The sequence below is a fragment of the Choloepus didactylus genome, chromosome 5 (assembly GCF_015220235.1).
Source record: "Choloepus didactylus isolate mChoDid1 chromosome 5, mChoDid1.pri, whole genome shotgun sequence".
Taxonomy (NCBI): Eukaryota; Metazoa; Chordata; class Mammalia; order Pilosa; family Megalonychidae; genus Choloepus; species Choloepus didactylus.
In genome coordinates this window covers 25,372,890-25,395,761 of record NC_051311.1, presented here as the reverse complement: position 1 = coordinate 25,395,761, position 22,872 = coordinate 25,372,890, and the positions used below count along the sequence as shown (strand labels likewise).

The following is a 22,872-nucleotide window of genomic DNA, read 5'->3' as shown; positions in this document are numbered from 1 at the left end:
AAAGATTGCTGAATCTGTATATGCAACAAGCATTGACTGTAGCCTGAAAAAAAGTTGCCTGTATTTATGTACTGCAATTTTTCAGATGTGTGGAAATGCAGAAGTAATAAAATACAATTATATTTAAAAGCTTTAATGAATTCATAGTACCTTTTCTGAAAGGAATTTTCTCCAAAGGTACTGAAAGCTCAACACCTGCCATTTCAGGGTCTGTGAAATTTAGTGACATCAAAAGTAGTACTATTAGAAAAGATTGAAAACATTTTGTAAGGATTTTTCCTGCTTGGCTCAACTTGCCTTCAAGTGGAAAAGTTCTCATTTTACTTTGTTTAGTTTCTTGATTATCTTTATTTTATAAAGAGAGATTAATGCTGACATCTCAGTTTTGTTTTCTATAACAATTATTTTTAGTATTAAGATGCATTTAATATTCAAGTAAATGTAGTATTTTAGTTGCTGAATAATAAGGATCTTAAATGTTTATGGGTATGGGAGAGAAGGAATTCATATATGTAAGAGGAGATTTGATCTCTTGCATATAGGATGTCAGAAGTGCTTCCTTAAAGTAGTGACACTTCAGCCGAATGCAGAAATAGGAGGAGGGATTAACCAGATGAGGGTGGTGAGGGAAGAGTGTTCTATGGAGATGGAATAGAATATGCAAAGACCACAAGGTTGGACAGAGAGAATGTTAAATATGATCCTTGGTTCAGTCCTCCTGTAGTTACTGAGATTTCCTCCCATAAAGATTTTAATTTTCAGTTTTTTTTTAAGTTTGAATTTTCTTTTTTTCATATTTTCTTCATTGGTATTTTAGAGGGAAGTTGGAAGAGGCTGTAATACTAATTGCTACCAGATTCAACTTTTAAACCAGTGGTTCCATATACTTTTTTTTAAGCCTGTGAAATTTATTTGAGAATTCTGTGATTATTTCAAAACTCATATTGCTAAAACCCTTATATCATTAGAGATCATCCACCTGCCAATTTTTATCCTTCTAAAAAGTTAATCTTAGAATTTGCAATAAGCATTGTATATATTGTTTTAAAAATTAGACTCACAAAACATCAAAAAGTTTGTGCTATATATAAATTATAAAAGTCCTTGAGAAAATTATTCTAACAGCAGTTAAGTCTTGAAGCACTATTTTAGGATTTGTTGAGAATTTTATTTGAAAATAACTCTAAATACTAGAAGGGGGAACACAGAAAATATTATATAGCTACACCCTCAAACTACCCTCTGTAGAAAAAGATTCTGTATCAGATTGTCTCCTATTCATTAGCATTGTCCAGGAAAAGGAAATGATTGTAAACATATTTGGTACTTAGGATTCTGCTAACTCATTTGTCCATACTTCAAAATTCAGCTGAGATGTTGCTTCCTCCCAATAACTCCTTGACTATAGACAGAGAGACTGGAGGTGTGAGAGGGCAAAGGCAGAGGCATACAGAGAGGAATTATGTGGCACAATTGGGGTACTTAAATGTTTTCATTTTTATCTAGTAGACATTTTTATCTTATCGGTAAGATTTTTCTTTTTTCCCTTCTCACAACTTAGTGTTTTAGGTATTAAATAGTGTTCCAGGAAAAAGCCAGGTTATTTTGCTTGAAGCACAGTGAAACATAATGAGAGCTCTAGAAAGGCACATTTTCTATTAGTATATATTAAAATACATTTATATTACGTATAATATAGAATTTGGAGGTTTTTTATAATACAGTTTCATTTATGGGAACTGCCTTCCTTTTCTACAAATTTGAACTTCTTTTGAATAATGGAGGCTTATTTCCTCCCTTGTAAAAGGAAAAATGTTATTTTGAAGAAGTGCTTGTTCTTAAATGCCATATTGTGCTAGGTAGCTGTTAATAAAATTCAATTACAGTTTCCTCTGTAGAAATTTGAAACTTTAAATTCTTTAAGTAAGAAATAAAATTATGTAATGATGTAAAATAAGAGTTGAGGATAATTGATAATTCATTTTCAAAAAAAGTATACTGGTGCTTAGTGTCGGAATTATTTATCAATATTTATTTAAAGCATAATCTTCCTTTTCTATAGGATTCTAAACTGCCTTCCTCGGTTCGTAGTACACTTCTGGAACTATTTGGTCAAATAGAAAGAGAATTTGAAAACCTTTATATTGAAAACTTAGAATGTGAGTATCACCTATCTTAATATAATTTTATAACTTTTCCCTTACCTAACTCTTTGAGAGTTAAATTTGTGGGTAGGTATTCACCTAAATGTGTTAGTTTTCTGATCTGCCATGACAAACCTAGTGGCTTAAAATAACGCAAATTTATTATCTTATAGTTCTGTAGGTCAGAAGTGTGGTATAGATCTCACCAGACTAAAATCAGGTTTTGGTAGAGTTGTGCTCCTTTCTGGAGACATTAGGGAAAAATCCATTTCCTGCTTATTTGGACGATTAGCAGAAAGCATTTCCTCACAGATGTAGGACATATGTCCCTCTTTCCTTGCTGGCAGTAAGGTGAGGGCCATTTCACCTTCTAGATACTGCCTTATTCACTGGTTCATGGCCCCTTTCCTCCATCTTCAAAGCTAGCAATGGTGGGTCAGGTTCTCCTGTTGCATTTTCCGAACCCACTCTTCTGCTTTCCTCTTCCACTCGTAAGGACTCATGTGATTGGATTGGGTCCACCCGATTAATCCAGGATAATCCCTCCATTTCAAGAGTGTTAGCCTTAAACACATCTGCAAAGTCCCTTTTGCCATTTAAGGTAGCATACTCATAGATTCTGGGGCTTAGGATGTGAATATCTTTGGGGAGGAGGGCATTATTCTTCCTGTTGCACTTACCAATCCAAATAACAATTTTATAAAAAGTGAGTGCATTTTATAATTTTTCCTGCACCAATTATACTGCAAATTGAAAACTTTGATTCCTGTTTTTCTTTAAAATAGACCATAATTTAAAAATTTCCTAAAATGTATATATTACCTGTTTGACCTATTAAAGGTTAATTGAAAGGATTTTGAATTAATGAAAACTTTTTGTTTTTTATTATTTTAGAATAATGCCTATATATGCTTTTTTTTTTTTTTTTTTACTTTGAACGTATGTTTATCCATGTTTGTGTTCATCCTTGCCATGAACACATATATTATTATATGAAGATAATAGTTAAGAATCATAATTTACTATGGTAAATGTTTGTGTTAACATTCAAAGTTATTTTCTGATTGAATCAACTCTTTCAATTTAGAACCACATAAAAACAAAACTAGAAAGTGGGCAACATACTAGATTTTCAGCAACAATATCTGTTGCTTACATATAGGCAAGTACTGATCTATTGAATTAATCTCACTTCATATTACTTTTTACAAAATGCAGCATTCAGTATACCCATGTCACTTAACACTTATACTTTGTTATACTACATTATTTTAATAGTAAGTCTTTTTCAAAATCTTCACTCTTTGCTGAATTATGTGCTAACGGGTCCATATAAAGTATTTCGTTTTCCATTATGAATTTTCTGATGTGAAATCAATCTGAAGATTTTCCTAAATTGACTTTAAGATTGTTGTTTCATCAGCATAAGAATATTAATGTTAAAGGAATGAGTGATCACTGAAGATATGATTCATTCATGACACCAATGTTATATACTGTGTGAATTTTCCACTTGCCCTTCAACCGTTGCTGTATGAATAAATGATTCTGTGTGATTTTTCATGAATATCTCCAGCATGAATAATCTCAACACCCTTAAGGGGCTTCATTCTGTGGTAAAAACTTGTCTCTATCAAATGGAGCAATGGATGAAGACTCTTCCATTTCATTATATGTGTATCATCAGTTCTTTCACAATGCATATCTTCAGACCAACTTACTAAAAATGTCACGTAGGTGATACTTAATTGATTCTCTCCAGAGTAGTCAGGATGACTAAAGGCTCTACCAGATTGATTATAGTGTTTCTTCAGTGTGTGAGTTCTCTAGATGTTTAAAGGTTAATTCAAGGGCTGAAATCTCTTCCATATTCAAAATACTCACGTTATGAGCTGTCTCATGCAATGTAATGTCTGAACATTAACAGAAGTCTTTCACATAAATGTCATTTGTAGGGTTTGTCTCAAATTTGAGTTCCCTCATGTTGTCTAAGCTTACAAAAATAAATTAGGGTTTCCCTACATAAATGATATTCTTAAGGTATCCCTCTAGTGGGAGTTTGCACGTTTTCTAAAGCCAGAACAATGGGTGAAGGCTTTCCCACGTAGATGACATTCATAAGGTTTCTCTCCAGTGTGTTTTCTTTTATTGTCTAAGGCTAGAATAAAGGGTGAAGATTTTTCCACATAAATGATATTCACAAGATGTCTCTCCACTGGTAGTCTCATGTTGTCTTAGGGTAGAACACTGTGAAGGCTTTCCCACATAGATGACATTTACAGGGTTTCTCTCCAGTTTTGAGTTCCCTCATGTTGTCTAAGGTTACAAAAATGAAGTACAGATAACCCGCATACATGATATTCTTATGATAGCTCTCCAGTGTGAGTCTTCTCGTGTTGTCTGAGATGAGAATATTGACTGAAGGCTTTTTCACATATATTGCATTCAAAGGGTTTCTCACCAGTATGACTCCTTTCATGTTCTCGAAGGATAGAACAGTGAGTGAAGACTTTCCCACATAGATGACATTCATAGGGTTTCTCTCCAGTGTGAGTTTTCTTATGTCATATAAGGCTAGAATAATAGGTGAATGCTTTCCCACACAAATGACATTCATAGGGCATCTCTTCATTGTGAATTCCCACATGTAGAGTAAGGTTAGAAATTGTACTGTAGGCTTTCCTACATGGATGGCATACATACAGTATCTCTCCAGTGTGATTTCTCATGTTGTCTAAGGCCAGAATAATGGGTGCAGGCTTTCCCTGCAGTGTGAATCCTTTCATATTCTCTCAGCATAGAACAGTAAGTGAAAGCTTTCCCACATAGATGGCATTTGTAGGGTTTCTCTCCATTGTGAATCCTTTCATGTTCTCTAAGGCCAGAGCACCGAGTGAAGGCTTTCACACATAGATGACGCTTATAGGATTTCTCTTCAGTGTGAGTCTTCTCATGTTGTCTGAGATTAGAAAAATGAGTAGAGGCTTTCCCACAGAGATGACATTCATGAGATTTCTCTCCAGTGTGAGTCCTCTCATGTTCTCTAAGTTTATTAGACTGAGTGAAGGCTTTTCCACACAAATAACATTCATAGGGTTTCTCTCCAGTGTGAATTCACTCATGTTGTTTCAGGGCAGAACACTGAGTAAAGACTTTCCCACATATATGACATTCATATGGTTTCTCTCCTGTGTGATTTCCGTTGTAATGTATAAGACCAGAGATTTGAAAAGAGGATTTCCCATTTAGGTGACATTCATATGATTTACTTCTAGTGCAAATTTGCTTTTGTTGATTAAAAGACTGCTTTCTGAGAGCTTTTCCAAACAAATTGCTGAAGTAAGGTTTCTTTCCGTTGTGAGGTAACACATGTTGAGTCTCTCTGGAACTATGAGTGAAATCTTCCTCAATTCACTACAAGTATTGTCATTCTTCTGAGTATGAGATGTCTGTTTCAATGACATGATGATAGAAATGTATTTCCTGCAAATATGTTGCATGGATAGCACTTCTTTTTTAAAACCAATTTCTCTGCCCACTGAGACCAGATGACTGATAATCTCCAGCATAACATCTCTGAACAGCTTTCTCTGGGATGTGTCCAGCAGGGACCACTCTTCTTGGGTGGAGTCTATAACTATGTCTTTCAAGTTCACTAACTCCAGTGGTTGCATTGTCAATATCTCAGCTGGCAACTGTCTTCCTCTAGAGATTTTCACGCAGAACCAGATAAGCACTAGGTGAACAAAGCACATTTGTGCTCAGAGCTTCTTTCTTGCTCTAGAAAAAGGAAGGACCATTTTCATGGAGGATTCTCCTTTGATGCAGTTGATAGTGTCATCAGTCCTATAACATGGGCGCAGCTGGAGTACTCCCAGGGCTGTGGGCACCTCCTCTGTGGGCCCTGCAGGAATTCAATGTATGCTTTAAAAAAAAAAAATAGTATAAAAAGAAAAATATTTCCCCGTTATCCTTACCTAATAATCCCATCCCATTCTTCAAAGGAAAATATTTTCTGCATTTTTTGCTTTTAATTCTTCTGGTGATTATTTTTATAATCATATATATATATATATATATATATATATATATATATTGTATGACCATATATATTAATGAATGCTTTACTGTGAAATATTAGGAACTGACCACATTCTTTATCCTTCTCATTGTTCATTACTTTTCAGTTTTTGAGAGTTATTTTTGTAGGGTTTGTGTTCGTAAAATTTACATTATGCAAAAGTAACTATACCATATTTATTAGGCCATATATATTAATGCTTTACTATGAAATATTAGGAAATGACCACATTGTTCTTTATCCTTCTCATTGCTTCATTACTTTTCAATTTGTTAGTTATTTTTGTAGGGTTTCTGTTTATAAAATTAACATTATGAAAATGTAATTATAATTAATTCTTTCATGCGTTATCTAGCCATTGGTTCCAAAAAAGTAAAGTTGAATGTTTGTAAAAGGATTGTCTCACCAATTATATCACTAATAAACAATATTGTGTTACAGTTTTTCACTCTGGGAACTAATTGGTGTGGGTGGATGAAATAGTGAAGTGAATGTAATCATATGTTATTTAAACTTTTCTATTTGAAAATTTTAATGTTTTAATATTGAATTCTCCTTATAAATCCACCTTGAAAATTCACAGAAAATTATTCCAACATTTTATAAAATAAAAATTAGGTACAATGTCATGCATTTTGTTTTAAGTTTTTTTTAAGTATCAGAATTTTAACAATTTAAATATTATTGAGTTTCTGTTGTGATCTAAGGCATTATGTTTTGTGAATTTATGGAGTTTGTTAATTAAAAATAACTAGTGCGAGAAGATAATTTTGAGTTTAAGTTGTTAGATTCTTAAAAGTTTTGGTAGCTTCCTTTAGCTTATAAGATATTCTCAGAACTGCTTAGGGTGATGATAGTTAGAGCCTTTTCCTCTTAACTTCTCTTTCTAATCTTATCTCATTCTGTTCTTTCATTCAGACCTTTTACCCAGACCAGTCTTCTCATTATACCCTGAGTAGATCTTATCTTGTACAATAGTGGGAGGTTATATCCTATGGTGGCAATTAAATAGGCTATAGAGCTGGATATATTTATGTGTATGTCAGGTCCCAGTTTCATCAGTTCATTAGCTTTGTGTCTTTGGACTAGTTAACTTAACTTTTCTGAATCTCTTTCCTTGTCTCTACAATATGGATAACAGCACTGATTTTGAAGGCCCATTTCTTAGGGACTGATGCATAGAAAGCCATCAACATTGTTAATTTCATTTCCCTTCCCAGTATCTTTGTTCTTTATATCTGATGTCCTTCCTTTTTGTCCTTCTCTTTTTTCCCTTATAAGTCTACTTATAAGGGAAAAAACCCTACTGATTTTTCAGAACTTTCCTTGAAGTTTTAATCTTTGTTATAGCTAATCCTCACTTGGTGCTTATGATGTCATGCACTGGTAGTTTTATCTTATTATTGTATGTCTTCTCCCCTAGTTTCAGTATTTTCAGCTAAATTGTAAATAATACTTTATTGGATTTCAGACAGTATCGGAGTAATGTTTTTAAATGCATAAAATAAGATACAAAGAAACAATTATTGAAAATAATTATAATAATAATCCTATAGAATATCTTGCACAGGGTAGGAATAGTTTTTGAGATTTTATTTCTGATATCTTGGAATGATATCTTACTCTTTTCCCTGTCTTTTTTTTTTTAATAATAAATATTGCTTTGTTTATTCTTATTCCTTATAGTTTAGGCTAGAATGTAGTCTGAAATTGGGTTTGTCTTTTTTGTTCTTGCTAGGGACTGAGTTTTTTGAGAACTCTATAAACTGTGATCTTCTTTATTAGAATATAATTCATGTCTTTGTTTAGACAACACTAATATGTAACATTTTTATATGCTCAATCTTTGGAAGTGGTGAGTATATTTGAGCTAAAAAGTGAATATTTTACATTTTTGAAAAAAAATTTCTTTTACTCCTAGTGCGTAGAGAAATTGATACTCTTAATGAACGGTTAGCTGCTGAAGGACAAGCGATTGATGGGGCAGAACTGAGTAAGGGCCAACTCAAAACAAAAGGTAAAGTTGAATGTAAAAGGATTGTCTCACTAATTATATATTATGAAAATTTGAAATTTAATGAAGGACACTGATTCATTTTTGTAGTCAGCAAAATTCAAAATTCAGGTATGGGTGTAGAATATTAAAGAGCAAGGAAGCATGGGTTCATGTTTCAAGTGCTGTTTTCTACTTATCACCTTGGGCAATTGCACTTTTCTAGGTTTATTTTCTTCCTGTGTAAAATATGAGAGATTGGATTTGATATATCAAGTCCATTTTGTGATAATTAGATTGGATGATTGTATTTGACTGTCAATTCTTTGTCTCTACAGCCAGTCATAGTACCAGTCAGCTTTCTCAGAAATTAAAGACCACGTACAAAGCTTCTACTAGCAAGGTATGCAAGACACTAACTCTTGGTTCCGCATCAGTATTTACTCTTGAACCAGTCATGTGGTATTTAAGATGTGTAGATGTGTACTTTAAATTGCATATTTTTCAATTAGATATGTGTAATAGAAAAAGATGAATATCTTGTTTTAAGGCAAATATAATTTTTAAAAGGAATAACGTAGATATGTTAAATGCCCGAAATATGCAAACACTTACACACTAACCTGCCCTAATATTTGCTGAATGTAATACATCATGCATTAGTAAATATATGGTCTTTAGAAGGAAAATATAGTCTGTTGTTAATTGACTTGATATAAAGGCTTTTTCACTGTATAAAACAGTGAAAATTAGGTACTGAGCTATGGTTACATTTTGGTTCATTATCTTCTTTTCCTTAATGATCAAGTGAAAGTCTGCCTCTGAGGCAAACAGGGACATTTGTGGTATTTTGCTTTCTCTTAAAGTTTCTTGCTCTTACCTTCTTAAATGGCAAGGATTTAAGTGTTTGGAAATGAATTATCTATGATGGACTACCATTATGAAGTAATATTTTGAGGTGATCTTGTATGCTATTCTACTTTGTATTATTTTGATTACACAAAAGATAAATTATCTAACCTTAATTAATGTACATTCCTTTCATTAAACCAAAAAACATCTTGAAATTTGTGATGAGTCTGCTATGATGGCATAGTTACTGTTAGCTTTTTCCAATTTGTTCCCCTAAGCTTAAGGTTATTTAGTAGGACATCCCAGTAAAAATAATTGGAATTAATAGAGCACATTTGGTCTTCTTGTTATTTCTGCTTATTTGAAAGTCTTTGGTAATTCTTTGTTATTAAAAAAATCTTATTATTTCTGGCATTTTTTTTACTGTTTCCTTTGGTAACTTCTAGAATGTAAGTTGCTAATTCTTTTTGTCATATGATATCAGTTAATGTATTATTAGTTTTGACATTTAAATAAATTAATACTAAACTTTTTCTTCAAAATGAATTATGTTCTTCCTCATTAACTTCTTTTTCTGGTGTATTATATTGCTTATTCTTGTAGTTACAGTTGCAGGTGTGCAATGTATAATCTTAGACTTCTAAATTTCAAACTTCCTGATTATGTAGTAGGGGAAAAAATCTTTATATAATATTATTCCTTATGAGCAATAAAAAATTAATTTTGGGCAAAAGTAAGGATATGTACAAGAATATTTTGTTTTTAAAAAAATTGTTGGAGATATTTAAAGCCCCAGGTATTTTAGATATGGGAAATTCATCTGAATTTATAAGAAACATATTAGTAATTATCTTTATAAGCATTTGTACCCTCTGTTTACCCATCTTAAAGAATAATAAGGAAAATACAAGACATTATTTGAAAAATTGAGGAAATAATTCAGTAACAGAATATATTCTGATTTCTACTACAGCATGGATTCTTGGTGTTAAAGCTAACCATGGGTACAAGAAAAATATTACAGTCTAGATTCATTACTTTCTCTCCTTGTGACTCAGAGCCATGAAAGGCAAGTAGCATGTTTGGTGAGATAGTGGGAAAACAAAAGTGCAATTAGTAACCACAGAAGTGGTTTCCCTCCTTGTGTGGCTAATAACATATTTCTAATGCCTAATGAGAGGAAGGTAAGACAGTCTAACATGCAAACCACTTTAAAGGGATTTACTAAAATGTTCACGAAGTAATTTTTTTTATTACATAAACATCTAATTTCTTTGTGGAAAAAACCCTGATTTTAAAAATATTTTGTGTTGTATCTTAAAGAGGTGAATTACAATGACAGGTGTAAGCGTCAATTTGTTTCATTGTATTGTTTTTCTGTCATGAACAGTTCCTCTAAGTAATTCATTCTGTTTTATTGGACCTGTTTAATTTTAGCAAAGTCAATATTTTTAAGAACAAAGAATTAAAGTTAATAGATGGTTAAAGTATAATGGACATTTTGGAAACAACACACTGAGTGTTTTGTTACAGTATCCACAGATAACACATTATCTTCTTTACTGCTTCCAAAATGCAACCAAAAATGGGTTGGATTGAGTGTTCTTATTGTACAAAGAGAAGAGGTAAAGAATTTGGCTATAGATAGAAGTTTATTTCTTATGAAAATATTATTTGTATTAGAAATGGTGAGAGGCTTGGAAAATGAGATTAACTTATGGGAAAAAGTTTTGCATGCTCTTTAATTTCACTCCCTCATAAAAATATTATTTAACACCTGAATGACACTTTATGCCAGCAAAAACACTTTTCACATTTTGGAGGGATAATTTTGCTGGGTTGAATAGGATATTAGTTTCAAAAGAAAAAAAAGATAATGATGGGCTTGGGGTTGAACAAGTCCTTTTGTAATTCTTTTTAAATTTAAACCAAGTCAGATGGAACCTTTTTATATTACCAGTGAAAGTCATCTCTTCATCAACCATGTCATTTAGTCTTTTTCTGTATCAGGGGACTCATTAGAATGCATGTGCTTGAATTGATGGAACAGACAGTGGATTGAATTTTAATGTGGTTTTTACTAAGAATGCATCTAGGTAAATTTTCAGGGCTTTGCTTAGTCAGTGTTTAAAAAAAGCTGTATAATACCACCCATTTTTCTTTTTCACTTGATTTTACGGTTCCATTATCCTGAATTATTCTGAATAATCTATATTATCCTGATTTACTTAAAAGCTGAAAAGCCATTCTTTGATCAGAGAACAATATCTGGAAACAAAACTCTGAAGAAATATTTGTGTTGTTTCTTCCTTCCTTCCTTTATATTTTTCCTTGCAAGGGAAAATCAGAATTGTTTGTCGTGTATCGTTATAGAGACAATACCTTTGCTGTTGTATGTACCACTTTGTCTGCATTGTTTTCATGTCTGTCTTCTGTTAGACTGTAAGCTTTTTAAAGGCAAGGAATCTATGTTTATTTTTTGTGTTTCCTGCAACTAGTACATTGCCTGGCACCTATCAAGTGCTCAATAAATGATATTTGAACAAACCTGTTCATTTGTTATAAGTGTCGTCTTTTTGATCCCCAACCCCAGTGATTTTTTTTCCCTGGGATAATACATGATTATTGTAAATTACGAAATGCAGAAAAAAATGAAAGTCTCCGAATAGTAAAAATAACTGTTGTTAACAGTTTGGGGTATAACTTCCTGACTCTTTCAGGTCTGGCTGGCTAGCTAGCTACTGTGTTGTTTTAATTTTTTTGTAAGAATTTGGAAATTTTGTCTGATGATTTCAGGATTTATGGAAGAGTGACTTAAAATGTCTATATAAACTTTTCTTCTGTAAGACATTGCTTATCTGAATAATATCAAACTGTGAAGTAGTGGGAAGTCTTCTGAAAACTGTATGAGGACCATTGTGGTATCTAGCACAGTGAGTCTACCAGTACTCTACATGGCATTTAGTTTTGCTTTTATATCTGTGTTGTTCTTTGATGTTTAAAATTCTATTCATGATTTATGGATTTTTCAAGACATTTTTTTTGTGTTGATTTTTAAGCTTAAAATACTCACTTCATTCCCTTTACTATTTTAGATTGTTTCCAGCTTTAAGACTACAACATCAAGGGCAATCTGCCAGCTTGTGAAGGAATATATTGGTCACAGGGATGGAATCTGGGATGTGAGTGTTGCAAGGACACAGCCAGTGGTGCTGGGAACTGCATCTGCTGGTAAATTTTGAAAGATTTAAAATAGAGAAAAATTAAGCAAATTAGCTTATTGTAAAAGGAATTACGTGGCAACTGATTGAAATCCTTTGAAGCAAAAGTATGATTGATTAATCATTAAAACTAAAAAAAAATTGTTTTTTATATACTGTAGCTGTGTGTGTTATAGCTAGCAGTGAACTTAAGTATCTGGAAAAGTAATTACTTGTTCTATGTGGATTTAATTTAATTATGTTGAAGAATCATTTGAATGGTAGAGGGAACATAAGGTAGAATATTTTTCAAACATATTAGGGATATTTTTATTGGTTTTCTTCTTGTTATTCATACTGAATTGTTTCTTGATTTGAAAAATTCTTGATTTTTTTCCACTAGTGAAGTACAGCTGAGGGAAGGAGCTGTGAAATTATAATTTAAAAGTGCACATAGTTGAAAGAATGAAGCCAGAGTGGAGGCTGGTGGGGTCTCCTAGTGTTTCCCTCTGGGAGTCACAGGAGTGGGGTGTTAGAGAGTCCTTTGTTCTTACCAAGGAGAAGATAGTTTACAAAAGCTGTCTGAGGTGGCATAAAGTAGTATCCCTTCGCATAACGATGGCTGAAATTAAGAGTGATGCTCACTTGTTGAAAATCACTTTCCCAGCTTGTGAGAAGTTTTTCACTAGATTCTAATTTTTAAAGTGGAAATAGAAAATGATAAACTACTTACAGTGATGAAGAAAGTTCTCTCTGTTTCACTTTTTTTCTCTTGTTTGAAACTGTGTTCATACATGAGCACCTCAGATTGTTTTAGAAATTATAATAGAAAAAAGAATGCAAGAGTCCCTTTCTGATGCATCTAAAAGCTATTTGGATAATTCATATTTATTTCTCAGGTTTTTCCTTAAGTCTACTTTTAAAAAATTATGCCTATAAGAGGAAGGAATGTTTATTATCTTACATAATTTGTAACTGGATTTGGATGGTATTGATTTGAATTTTAATATTGGAAATGTTCAGAAAAGTTTTAATACTTCAATAAAATAATGAAACCATTACATAAATGACTTCTATGTTTTAAGTCTCAAGCATGATGAAAACTTTGTAGTAATAAACTATGAAATCTAGCACTGGTTTTTCTATTTGCTAGTTATGTGACCTTGGACATGTCATCATCTTCTCTAATTTTCTGGGAAAAATTTTGCTTTTTTTGATTGATTTACAGAATAATGTAATTAATGTTGCTAGAGATATGAGTCGTAGTTTACATATTTTAAAATATTTCTCTTATTCTTTTATTAAAAAGACCATAAAATTGATCATGGTTAAGCTACACTTTTTAATTTGAATCTTCCAGATCACACGGCTTTGCTGTGGAGTATAGAAACAGGAAAGTGCCTTGTCAAATACACAGGTCATGTTGGGTCAGGTAAGCGTTTATGTAAATGAACACTTTATTTTCACGTTAGGTCCAACTTTGAGTTGCTTTTTTTTTTTTTAATGCTCATTTTATTGAGATATATTCACATAGCACGCAGTCATACAAAACAAATCGTACATTCAGTTGTTCACAGTACCATTACATAGTTGTACATTCATCACCAAAATCAATCCCTGACACCTTCATTACCAGACACACAAAAATAACAAGAATAATAATTAAAGTGAAAAAGAACAATTAAAGTAAAAAAGAACACTGGGTGCCTTTGTCTGTTTGTTTGTTTGTTTCCTTCCCCCATTTTTCTACTCATCCATCCATAAACTAAATGGGGGAGTGTGGTTCTTATGGCTTTCCCAGTCCCATTGTCACCCCTCATAAGCTACATTTTTATACAATCGTCTTCAAGATTCATGGGTTCTGGATTGTAGGTTAATAGTTTCAGGTATCTACTGCCAGCTACCCCAATTCATTAGAACCTAAAAAGGGTTGTCTATATTGTGTGTAAGAGTGCCCACCAGAGTGACCTCTTGGCTCATTTTGGAATCTCTCTGCCACTGTGATTTGCTTTTAAAAGCATGCATTATAAAGTCCTCTGTATTACCCGATTGAAAGTATTTTAGCTTGTAGAGGGCAATGTGGCTTATCCATAGACTAAGATAAACTCTGTGCCTTTAGCTTATATGATTTTAATAAAGGGAAAAAGCTTAATTCCATAACATCATACAAATTTTATTAGTCTTCATTTCATTTAATGTTGTTTATAAAGCCATATATAGAAAATTTTAGAACTGAAAACACGTGCATTTATAAAAAAAAATATTCATTTTAGAGACTTACTTTTTTATATCTAGTTGTTGCTGTCTGTTTTATCACTTATATAATGTTAATGTTCTTTTTTCCTCTTTATTTTAATTAGACCAGTTGTAGTTTACAGAACAATCATGGAAAAAGTACAGAGTTCTCATAGAGATTTACTTCTAATGTGATTATTTAGATGTATTCAGGTTAAAGGATAACTTTCCATTACTGTACTTTCTTGCCTATAGTTAATGCATTTTACAACAGTTCTTTCCTGCTCTTTCAGTTCTGACCAAATTTCTCTTCTCACTTTTCTCTCAAACTCCTTTTCTGGTTCCTTTTATCTAGAATGTCCTCATCTCTAATCTAGGTCAAAAGCTGTCCTCCCCTGTTCCCACTCCTCTGCCATTTACCACTGTTTCCTTAAACTTTGTCGGCCAACTTGGCTCAGAGTTAGCATTATTGCTTTCAGCTTCTAAAAAGTTAGGTATATATTCTGTCTACTACCTTAGGTGAACCCCATTCATCTGAGTGTCTTCCTGTCCATCTCTAAGTGTATTATAGATTCCACCTCTTTTCCTTTAGCGTTCACTTCTTCATGTATCCTGATTGTCATGTGTATTTTTTATCTCTTTCCCACTATCACTGTGGGCTTTTTCCTCTTATAGCATACAGACAAGCTCATGTCGTGTCCCTTCCATATTAACCATCCTTTTCTCCATATTGTGTCTTCATCAGTCTTTCTCCCCACAACATTGTCATCTGTCTTCCTATAGTACTGTGTCTGTGTTGCTCCTGTATTGTCTGCAGTTATCTAACACAATGCCTGGAATATGCATAAGAGGTGCTTAAAAATATAACAAAAATTTGTTAAATGAATCAGTACTGTATTTATCTGTTTTTTTTAATCTCCTCATCTCAAATTTGTAATTTAAAAACACTCGAATACATATACACAGCCTAAAAATTAGAAAAGTATTAGACAGCCTGTATACAACAAATCTCCTGCCTCATCCTTCTTTATCTCCTCTTTTCACTTCTTAAAAGATAACCACTTTTAACTGTTTTAAGTATTCTACTTTTTTCTTCCATTTAAAAAAAAATAGCTTATTCTAATATTTAATTTTTGAGTTTTAGACAAAGAAGCAACTTATTAAGAAAAATGAAAATTTACTTCACTTGCCATATATATAACTTCTTTACTCCTTATCATCCTCAAATAGTTGTATCATAATTATTATTTAAATGAATATTCCCTTTTTAACCACATTCAGATACATATTTCAGTGTTGTGCTATCATCGCCACCATCCATTACCAAAATATTTCCATTGTTCCAAAGAGACACTACATTTTTTTTTTTTAAACTCAGTACATTTTAAACCTTAACTCCCTATTCCCTGTCCTCACCCCATACCCTGGTAACCTGTACTCTAGATTCTGATTCTATGAGTTTGCTTATTCTAATTTTATATCAGGGAGATCATACAGTATTTGTCCTTTTGTGTCTGACTTACTTCACTCAACATGATGTCTTCAAGGTTCATCCATGTTGTCGCATGTGTCAGAACTTCATTCCTTTTTATGCCTGAATAATACTCTACTGTGTGTATATATCACATTTTGTTTATGCATTCATTTGTGAATGGACACTTGGGTTGCTTCCATCTTTTGGCAGTTGTGAATAATGCTGTTACAAACATCGGTGTGAAAATATCTGTTTGATATTTTCTGTACTTGCTGAGGAACTGCTAAACTGTCTTCCACAGAGGCTGCACCATTTTACTTTCCCACCAGCATTGAACAAGTGTTCCTATTTCTTGACAACCTGTCCAACACTTGCAATTGACCACTTTTTTTAATAGTAGTGATTCTGGTGGGTGTAAAATGAGATCTAATTGTGGTTTTGATTTGCATTTCACTGATGGCTAATGATGTTGAGCATCTTTTCATGTGTTTTTTTGGCCATTTATATATCTTCTTTGGAGAGATGATGGCTAATGATGTTGAGCATCTTTTCATGTGGTTTTTTTTGACCATTTATGTACCTTCTTTGGAGAAATGTTTATTCAGGTCTTTGCCCACTTTTTAATTGGGTTGTCTTTTTGTTGTTGAGTTGAAGGTTTTCTTTATGTATCAGTTATTTTTTATTGTAGTTTTTTGTTCCCGTTAACCTACACATTTATTCATAATCTAATTGAGTGGGAGGATATAATATTGAACTTCTATCATAGGTTTTAAAATTTTAACTCTGTGATACCTGCTATAGCTGATAAATAATGATATATTTTTGTGACTTTAAAACTGTTTTTGTAATGTTTTTATTTTGCAGTAAATTCTATAAAATTTCATCCGTCGGAGCAGTTGGCTCTCACTGGTATGTCAAATTTTTTCTCTATTGAAATCAAGAGGACTTAAAAAAAAAAACAAACAAAAAAAACCTGCTAGTAACTTTGAAACAGATTAAGTAGTGGGGATATAGAGAGAGGAGAGCCAAAATGGAATTTGGATATGGTTTTGATTTGAAGAGAAATTGGAAAGTTGGTAGTATTTGATGCTATAAAAAGTTACTACCAATATGTTGTTATATGTTATTATATTAAAACATATAGTAACTTCTTTTGGGAGGCTCTGCAATAGTGAAGAAAAGGCAGAAGTCAGACTGCTTTTGTAAGGGGTGAGTAAGAAATGAGAGAAAATACAAACTATTATGTTATATTTGAATGCTTTAGTCTCTACTTTTTTTGTATTGTTTACCCTATGTCCTTTGTTCCGGTTTGCTAATACTGCCAGTATGCAAAATACCAGAAATGGATTGGCTTTTATAAAGGGGTTTATTTGGTTACAAATTTATCGTCCTAAGGCCGTAGAAGTGTCCAAACTAAGGCATCAACAAGAAGATATGTTCACTGAAGAATGGCCAGTGGCATCCGGAACACTTCTGTCGGCTAGGAAGGCATGTGGGAGGCATCTGCTCTGGAATTCTGGTTTCAAAATGGTTTTCTCCAGAATGTCTCTGTGGTTGTCTCTCTTAGCTTCTCCAGAGCAAACTCTGGGTTAGCATCTCCAAAGCATCAGCAGCAGTCTGGGCCTGTTTGGCTCTTTTTAAAGGCTCCAGTAAACTAATCAAGACCTATGCTGAATGTGCGGGGCCAAATCTCCATGGAAACATTCAGTCAAGAGGTCATACCCTAATCAAAAAGGTTAATAACTCTGCCCCCACAAGCTTGCATTAAAGAATATGACTTTTGGGGGGGCATAAACTCCAAACCAGCACATCCTTCCATTCCTAAGTCAGAGCATTTTCTTGTAAAGTTTGGCTGGTAAAAAGAGAAACAAGGTAATAGCACAAGTAAGATGGTAGTACTGATAGGAGCCTGGAAAATTCTAAGTCCCATATATGCTGAATGGATGGAAACATGCATTTATGGATTATTTACTTTTTGGAAACACCTCAGAAGCTATGTAATCACAAGTTATAGTATTATATGGTTTCACTTGACTTAGATTAAATAGATGGAGAATAAAATTTATTATTTGTATAGTTTGTCCTGAACTTCCACAGCTTTATACCCTAAAATGAAAGGGAATGTTTTAATAAGTAATTATTATCTGAATTTTGCTGATTTACTCTTAAGAGTATTGTGCAGTCTCAGAAATGGCTATTTAAAGGAAGCGTATTTATCTTGCTAAATGATCATCACTAAGTTAAAAAAGTCTGAATTAGATTGCTTAGCAAGAACATAGCAAAATGCTCATTTTGTGCATGATGTGTACTTTGGGTAAATTTCCCCCAATTTCTTCTTTCAGCTTCTGGAGATCAGACTGCTCATATTTGGAGATATGTGGTACAACTACCAACCCCTCAGCCAATTGCAGATACTAGTGTAAGCAGCACATTTATTTAGCCTGAAAAGTCAACATGGAGTATGTTGGTAGGGTTCTTAAAGTTGTGCAAATTTCAGAATAAATTTATAGTATCTAAAAAGAAGTACCGTTATTTTTATATGCATATGCTTGCTTTAACCTTCCATTCCACTAGTGCTAAATTATCAGTCTTGTTAATTTTTATGTATAGATTATATTATCTAATATTTTATATTTAATTTTAGACAACAGGTTTATTTTTCAGGGACTTTTATTACCATACAAGTTAATGACTTGTATGGCATTATTTTTATGTGGGCATAATTTAAATTTAACAAAAGATGTGGGATATTGAGGAGGAGAATGAATTCATATATTTAAGCCATAAATTCTTAAATTATTGTTTGCTTTTTATTGTTGGATAAATTTGTGCCATTTTTCAGCCCAACATCACACAATCACATGATTTTAATTATACTTTTGAGTGAAATGATCTTAATAGTTTCTGTTTGTTACAGGGCAAATTAGCTATGTAGCTTTCGAGAATGGTTTCCTCCCTATGCTGCATAAGCAGGTAGAAATAGTACATCAAGCGGACAGATAGCTAAGTAATTTTATGTAATGAAACAAAAATCTAATTAATTTTTGGTTTATGATTTGGCTGTAATTATTAAATTGTGAGGATGATAGTAGTGTTCTAGTTTTGTTTTTTCTGCCTTTTGAATACTTCTTTACTGCTCTGTTTTTTAAACATGTTAAGACCTTGTTCTATATGGAGATAGGTTTAGCAGTTAATAAATTCCAGTGACAACTAAGAATGAGCTTTCTTCAATTAAAAGGTCTTAATTTCTGTGGGAATGTAAAACAGTTCATTCTTAGTTAAGCATATGCAGTATTTTATTTTATGCGCTCACTTGGACCTCTTTAGAAGTATTGCCAAGGAATTCTCTTTGGCCTTCTCTTTTAGTTATCACTGAATGCAAATGATTTTCTTAAACTTCTGCTGGCCAATCTCACTCAGATTCACTTAGTGGTTCTAATCCCAGATTTTAAAATAAACTCTAATATAACCTGTCATTTTGATTTGGTACAGCTTTTGGACAGACTTTTTCTCCTTTTAATTTGCATTAGTGATTTTTATTTGACATCCACAATGTTGATAAATATTTGGATGGTATAGTATAAACAGCTGTAGGTTACCTCCTAAATAACTGTCACACTTTAGTTATGTGATATTGAGTAATTTAACTTAGTAGGGTTAATTTTTCTCATTTGAAAGTGAAAATTGAAAGGAGCAAACGAAATGTCTTCTAGTGCTTGTTCCTATATTAGAATACCATAACTCAATGAGTTATTGATTCTGTAGTCTGCTAGTGGTCAGTTGATACTTTATCAGAAATAAATTGGCAATTCTTGCAAATTTTATTAAAATTTTGCTGGCATTGAAAATGTAATGTTAAATTATCTTTAATATGTTGGCAAAAATACACGTAATCCCCACTATTCCTGGCTTTTCCTTTGGCCAAATTAAGTTAGTTAAAAGAGCTTATAAATATTCTTCAATATGATTAATCACATTTACATTTTTAGTGCAATTCCTTAATTCCTTACTTTGGGAAAATCACTTTTATAAATGTACTGACTTTCACTTTTAAAACATGAATCTCTGTTACTAAGTTTCCCATTCTAAAAATGGGAAACTCCAGGCTCAATTGCATACAAGCTGTCTGCACTACAATGTCTCACAGTTACCTCAAACTCAACATATCCTAAACTGTACACATTATCTTATTCCCAAACCCCCTCTAGTATTCCTATCTAAGGAAATAGCATCATTGTATGCCTAGTTGTTTTATTTCCTTCCTTCTAAAATATTCACTGGCTAGCCTATTAAGTGCCAGGTACTGTTGTAGGTTTGGGATATAGCGGTTAACAAAATTGTCAGAAAGTTTGGAATTATCTTTGACACCTCCCTGTCTTTTATCCGTACTCCTGGCCCCATTTGTAACCAATCCATTAAATTTTACTGAATCTAGTTTCTAAATACTGTTTTTTTTAGCCTGATTATGTTTTTTAAAAAAATTTTTATTAAGATTTATTCACATACCTTACAGTCATCCAAAGTATATAATCCATTGATCACATTTACCATCATATAGTTATTCATTCATCACTCCGATCTAATTTTTTTAACATTTTCCTTGTACCAGAAAAAGCAAAAGCAAGAATAAAAAAAAACAAGAGTAAACACAGAACACCCACATTGTCTCCCCCCATTCTTCTTCCTTTAGTTTTTTTTTTTGCCCCGTTTTTCTACTCATCCATCCATACACTAGACAAAGGGGAGTGTGGTCCATATGGCTTTCCCATTCACATTGTCATCCCTCTTAAGCTACATTGTTACACAATCATCTTCAAGATTCAAGGGTTCTGGGTTGTAGTTTGATAGTTTCAGGTATTTATGCTAGCTATTCCAATTCATTAAAACCTAAAAAGATTTATCTATACTGTGCATAAGAGTGCCCGCCATAATGACCTCTCAACTCCATTTGAAATTGCTCAGCCACTGAAACTTATTTCATTTCTCTAAATAATTTTTTAATCTTCTTTTCTGTAACCCTGTGATACCACTTCTACAACATCTACCCTGGAATCTTCAACTAAACATTCAATTGACTGCACTGCCGTAGGCCACCCTTGGCATCAGGTTATTTAGGATATAGGACAGGAAACAATTTGCCAGTAGGGAAATCCACTGTTCCTTTTCTTCAGGTGCTCTTGTGGCAGTTTATGCAGCGGTCTACAGAGCCACCCAGGAACTATTCTCTTCCTCACTTCCCCACAGGAGATAGCTCAGGTCCAAGTCAATAAGACTCATAAGGAGTGGGTATGGGAGCTGCTCTGGTTTAGAAAGAAACCTCATGCTTCTTGGAGCCAGTCTCTTGTAACAACTCCATGGGCAGAGCTTTTGGAGACATGCCAGTTAGAAGTCACCCAGTCAGAAAGTACAAAACTATGGTGTGACCATCAGGTATTCATAATAAATTTATAGTTCCTCCTAGTCCAGATGCAATTTACCAGTCAGGCATCATTTTTTTTTTTTTTTTAAGAAATGCAGCCTAGTAACAAAGTGACATTCCAAGTGATGTTAGATTTCCAGGGAACAAAGAAGGGGGAGGGTTTTATTAAACCTTTACCATTCCACCAATTACAAACCATCATCACCTCTAGCGTGGATCACTGCAGTAGCCTTTCAACTAGTTTCCTGTCTCTAGTCTTGCTGCCTACCTCCAATCTATTTCCAGTATTAATCAGGAGTAGTCTTTCTAAAAATGCAGATGTTGTTTCAGTGACTCCTTACTACCTTCAATATGAAGTCCAAATTCCTTTATTTAGTTTACATTGCCTTTTATGATTGTTCCTTGCCTACTGTTCTAGCCTTATTTTTCATCACTCTCCTCACCACTTCTTCCCAAACTGAACTACTCTTGCTTCTCTGAAAATGCATAGTTTTCTTTCCCTTCTGGGCCCATGTTCTTCCTTTTTCTTAGACTGTCTCCCTCTCACAACTACCCCACACTCCTTATCCTTCAAACACTGCTTAGGCATCACTTTCTCAGAGTTAGATCACTCATCATATACTCTCATAGCCTCTTGCACTTTTTCTTTGTAGCATTTAACCTAATTTAAAATAGATAATTCTTTCATTAATCATTTGTTTATGTACAATTTTTGCACTAGATTATAAACCTTTCTCTTCCTGGAGAAATCCCAACTCTGGTTAAATCCAGCTTTTCCTCTCTTCCCTTCCTGCACATAAGCAGTGAACATCCATGCTGACTGGTCTTATTTTAAGTTTATAACTTCACAACTCTGTGCTTCCTACTGTCTCATTACATTTCCTTAGTTGATTTTCCTGTCTTCCACATGACTTTTTTTTTTTAAACACATTTTCCTCTTAGATTTCCAACACCCTCTTTCCTTACGCAGTCTCAGCTCAAGATTTTGCTTCTTAGTTCACTGATAAGATAGAAGGAACCAGAAGGAACTTCTGCATCTTTTCTCAACCTACTTGCATTTATATTCATATAACCCAGCTTTCCTGTTGTAGAAATGGATAAGGCTAGCTCCCTATCTCAATTCTGTCCTTTTTGTCTTAGTTATGTACTTTGTTCCTGCAGTGATTCCCTCTCTATCATACATCATCAAAATTTTTCTTTCTCATATCATTCCCAATAGCATACAAACATGTCAAATTAGCAACCTTCTTAAAAAAACAAAACAAAACAGTATCATCCATCCCACAGATCACTCTAGCTACTATCCCATTCCATTGGTTTTCTTTGTGTGGACCTTCTCAAAAGTGTTACCTGCATTTCCTTTTCCCCCATTTTCTCTCTCTCTCGACACTTCCCTCTAGTTAGGCTTTTTGTCCATACCACTCTGCTGACACCACTCTAATCACCATCAGCTCCACACTGCCAAATCCAGTGG

The 22,872-nt window shown here is 33.3% G+C and overlaps 1 protein-coding gene across 4 annotated transcripts in view; it reads left to right on the top strand.

The window, feature by feature from the left end:
* Positions 1–22,872, top strand: part of WDR37 (WD repeat domain 37) — a 103,296-nt gene that overhangs the window by 45,601 nt on the left and 34,823 nt on the right. For all 4 annotated transcript variants that reach the window (XM_037835676.1, XM_037835675.1, XM_037835672.1 and 1 more), the window contains 7 exons: positions 2,063–2,159; positions 8,147–8,242; positions 8,557–8,621; positions 12,166–12,301; positions 13,631–13,702; positions 16,844–16,888; positions 18,322–18,398. In XM_037835676.1, coding sequence (XP_037691604.1) covers positions 2,063–2,159; positions 8,147–8,242; positions 8,557–8,621; positions 12,166–12,301; positions 13,631–13,702; positions 16,844–16,888; positions 18,322–18,398 — 588 coding nt within the window. The remainder of the gene's footprint in view (positions 1–2,062; positions 2,160–8,146; positions 8,243–8,556; positions 8,622–12,165; positions 12,302–13,630; positions 13,703–16,843; positions 16,889–18,321; positions 18,399–22,872) is intronic.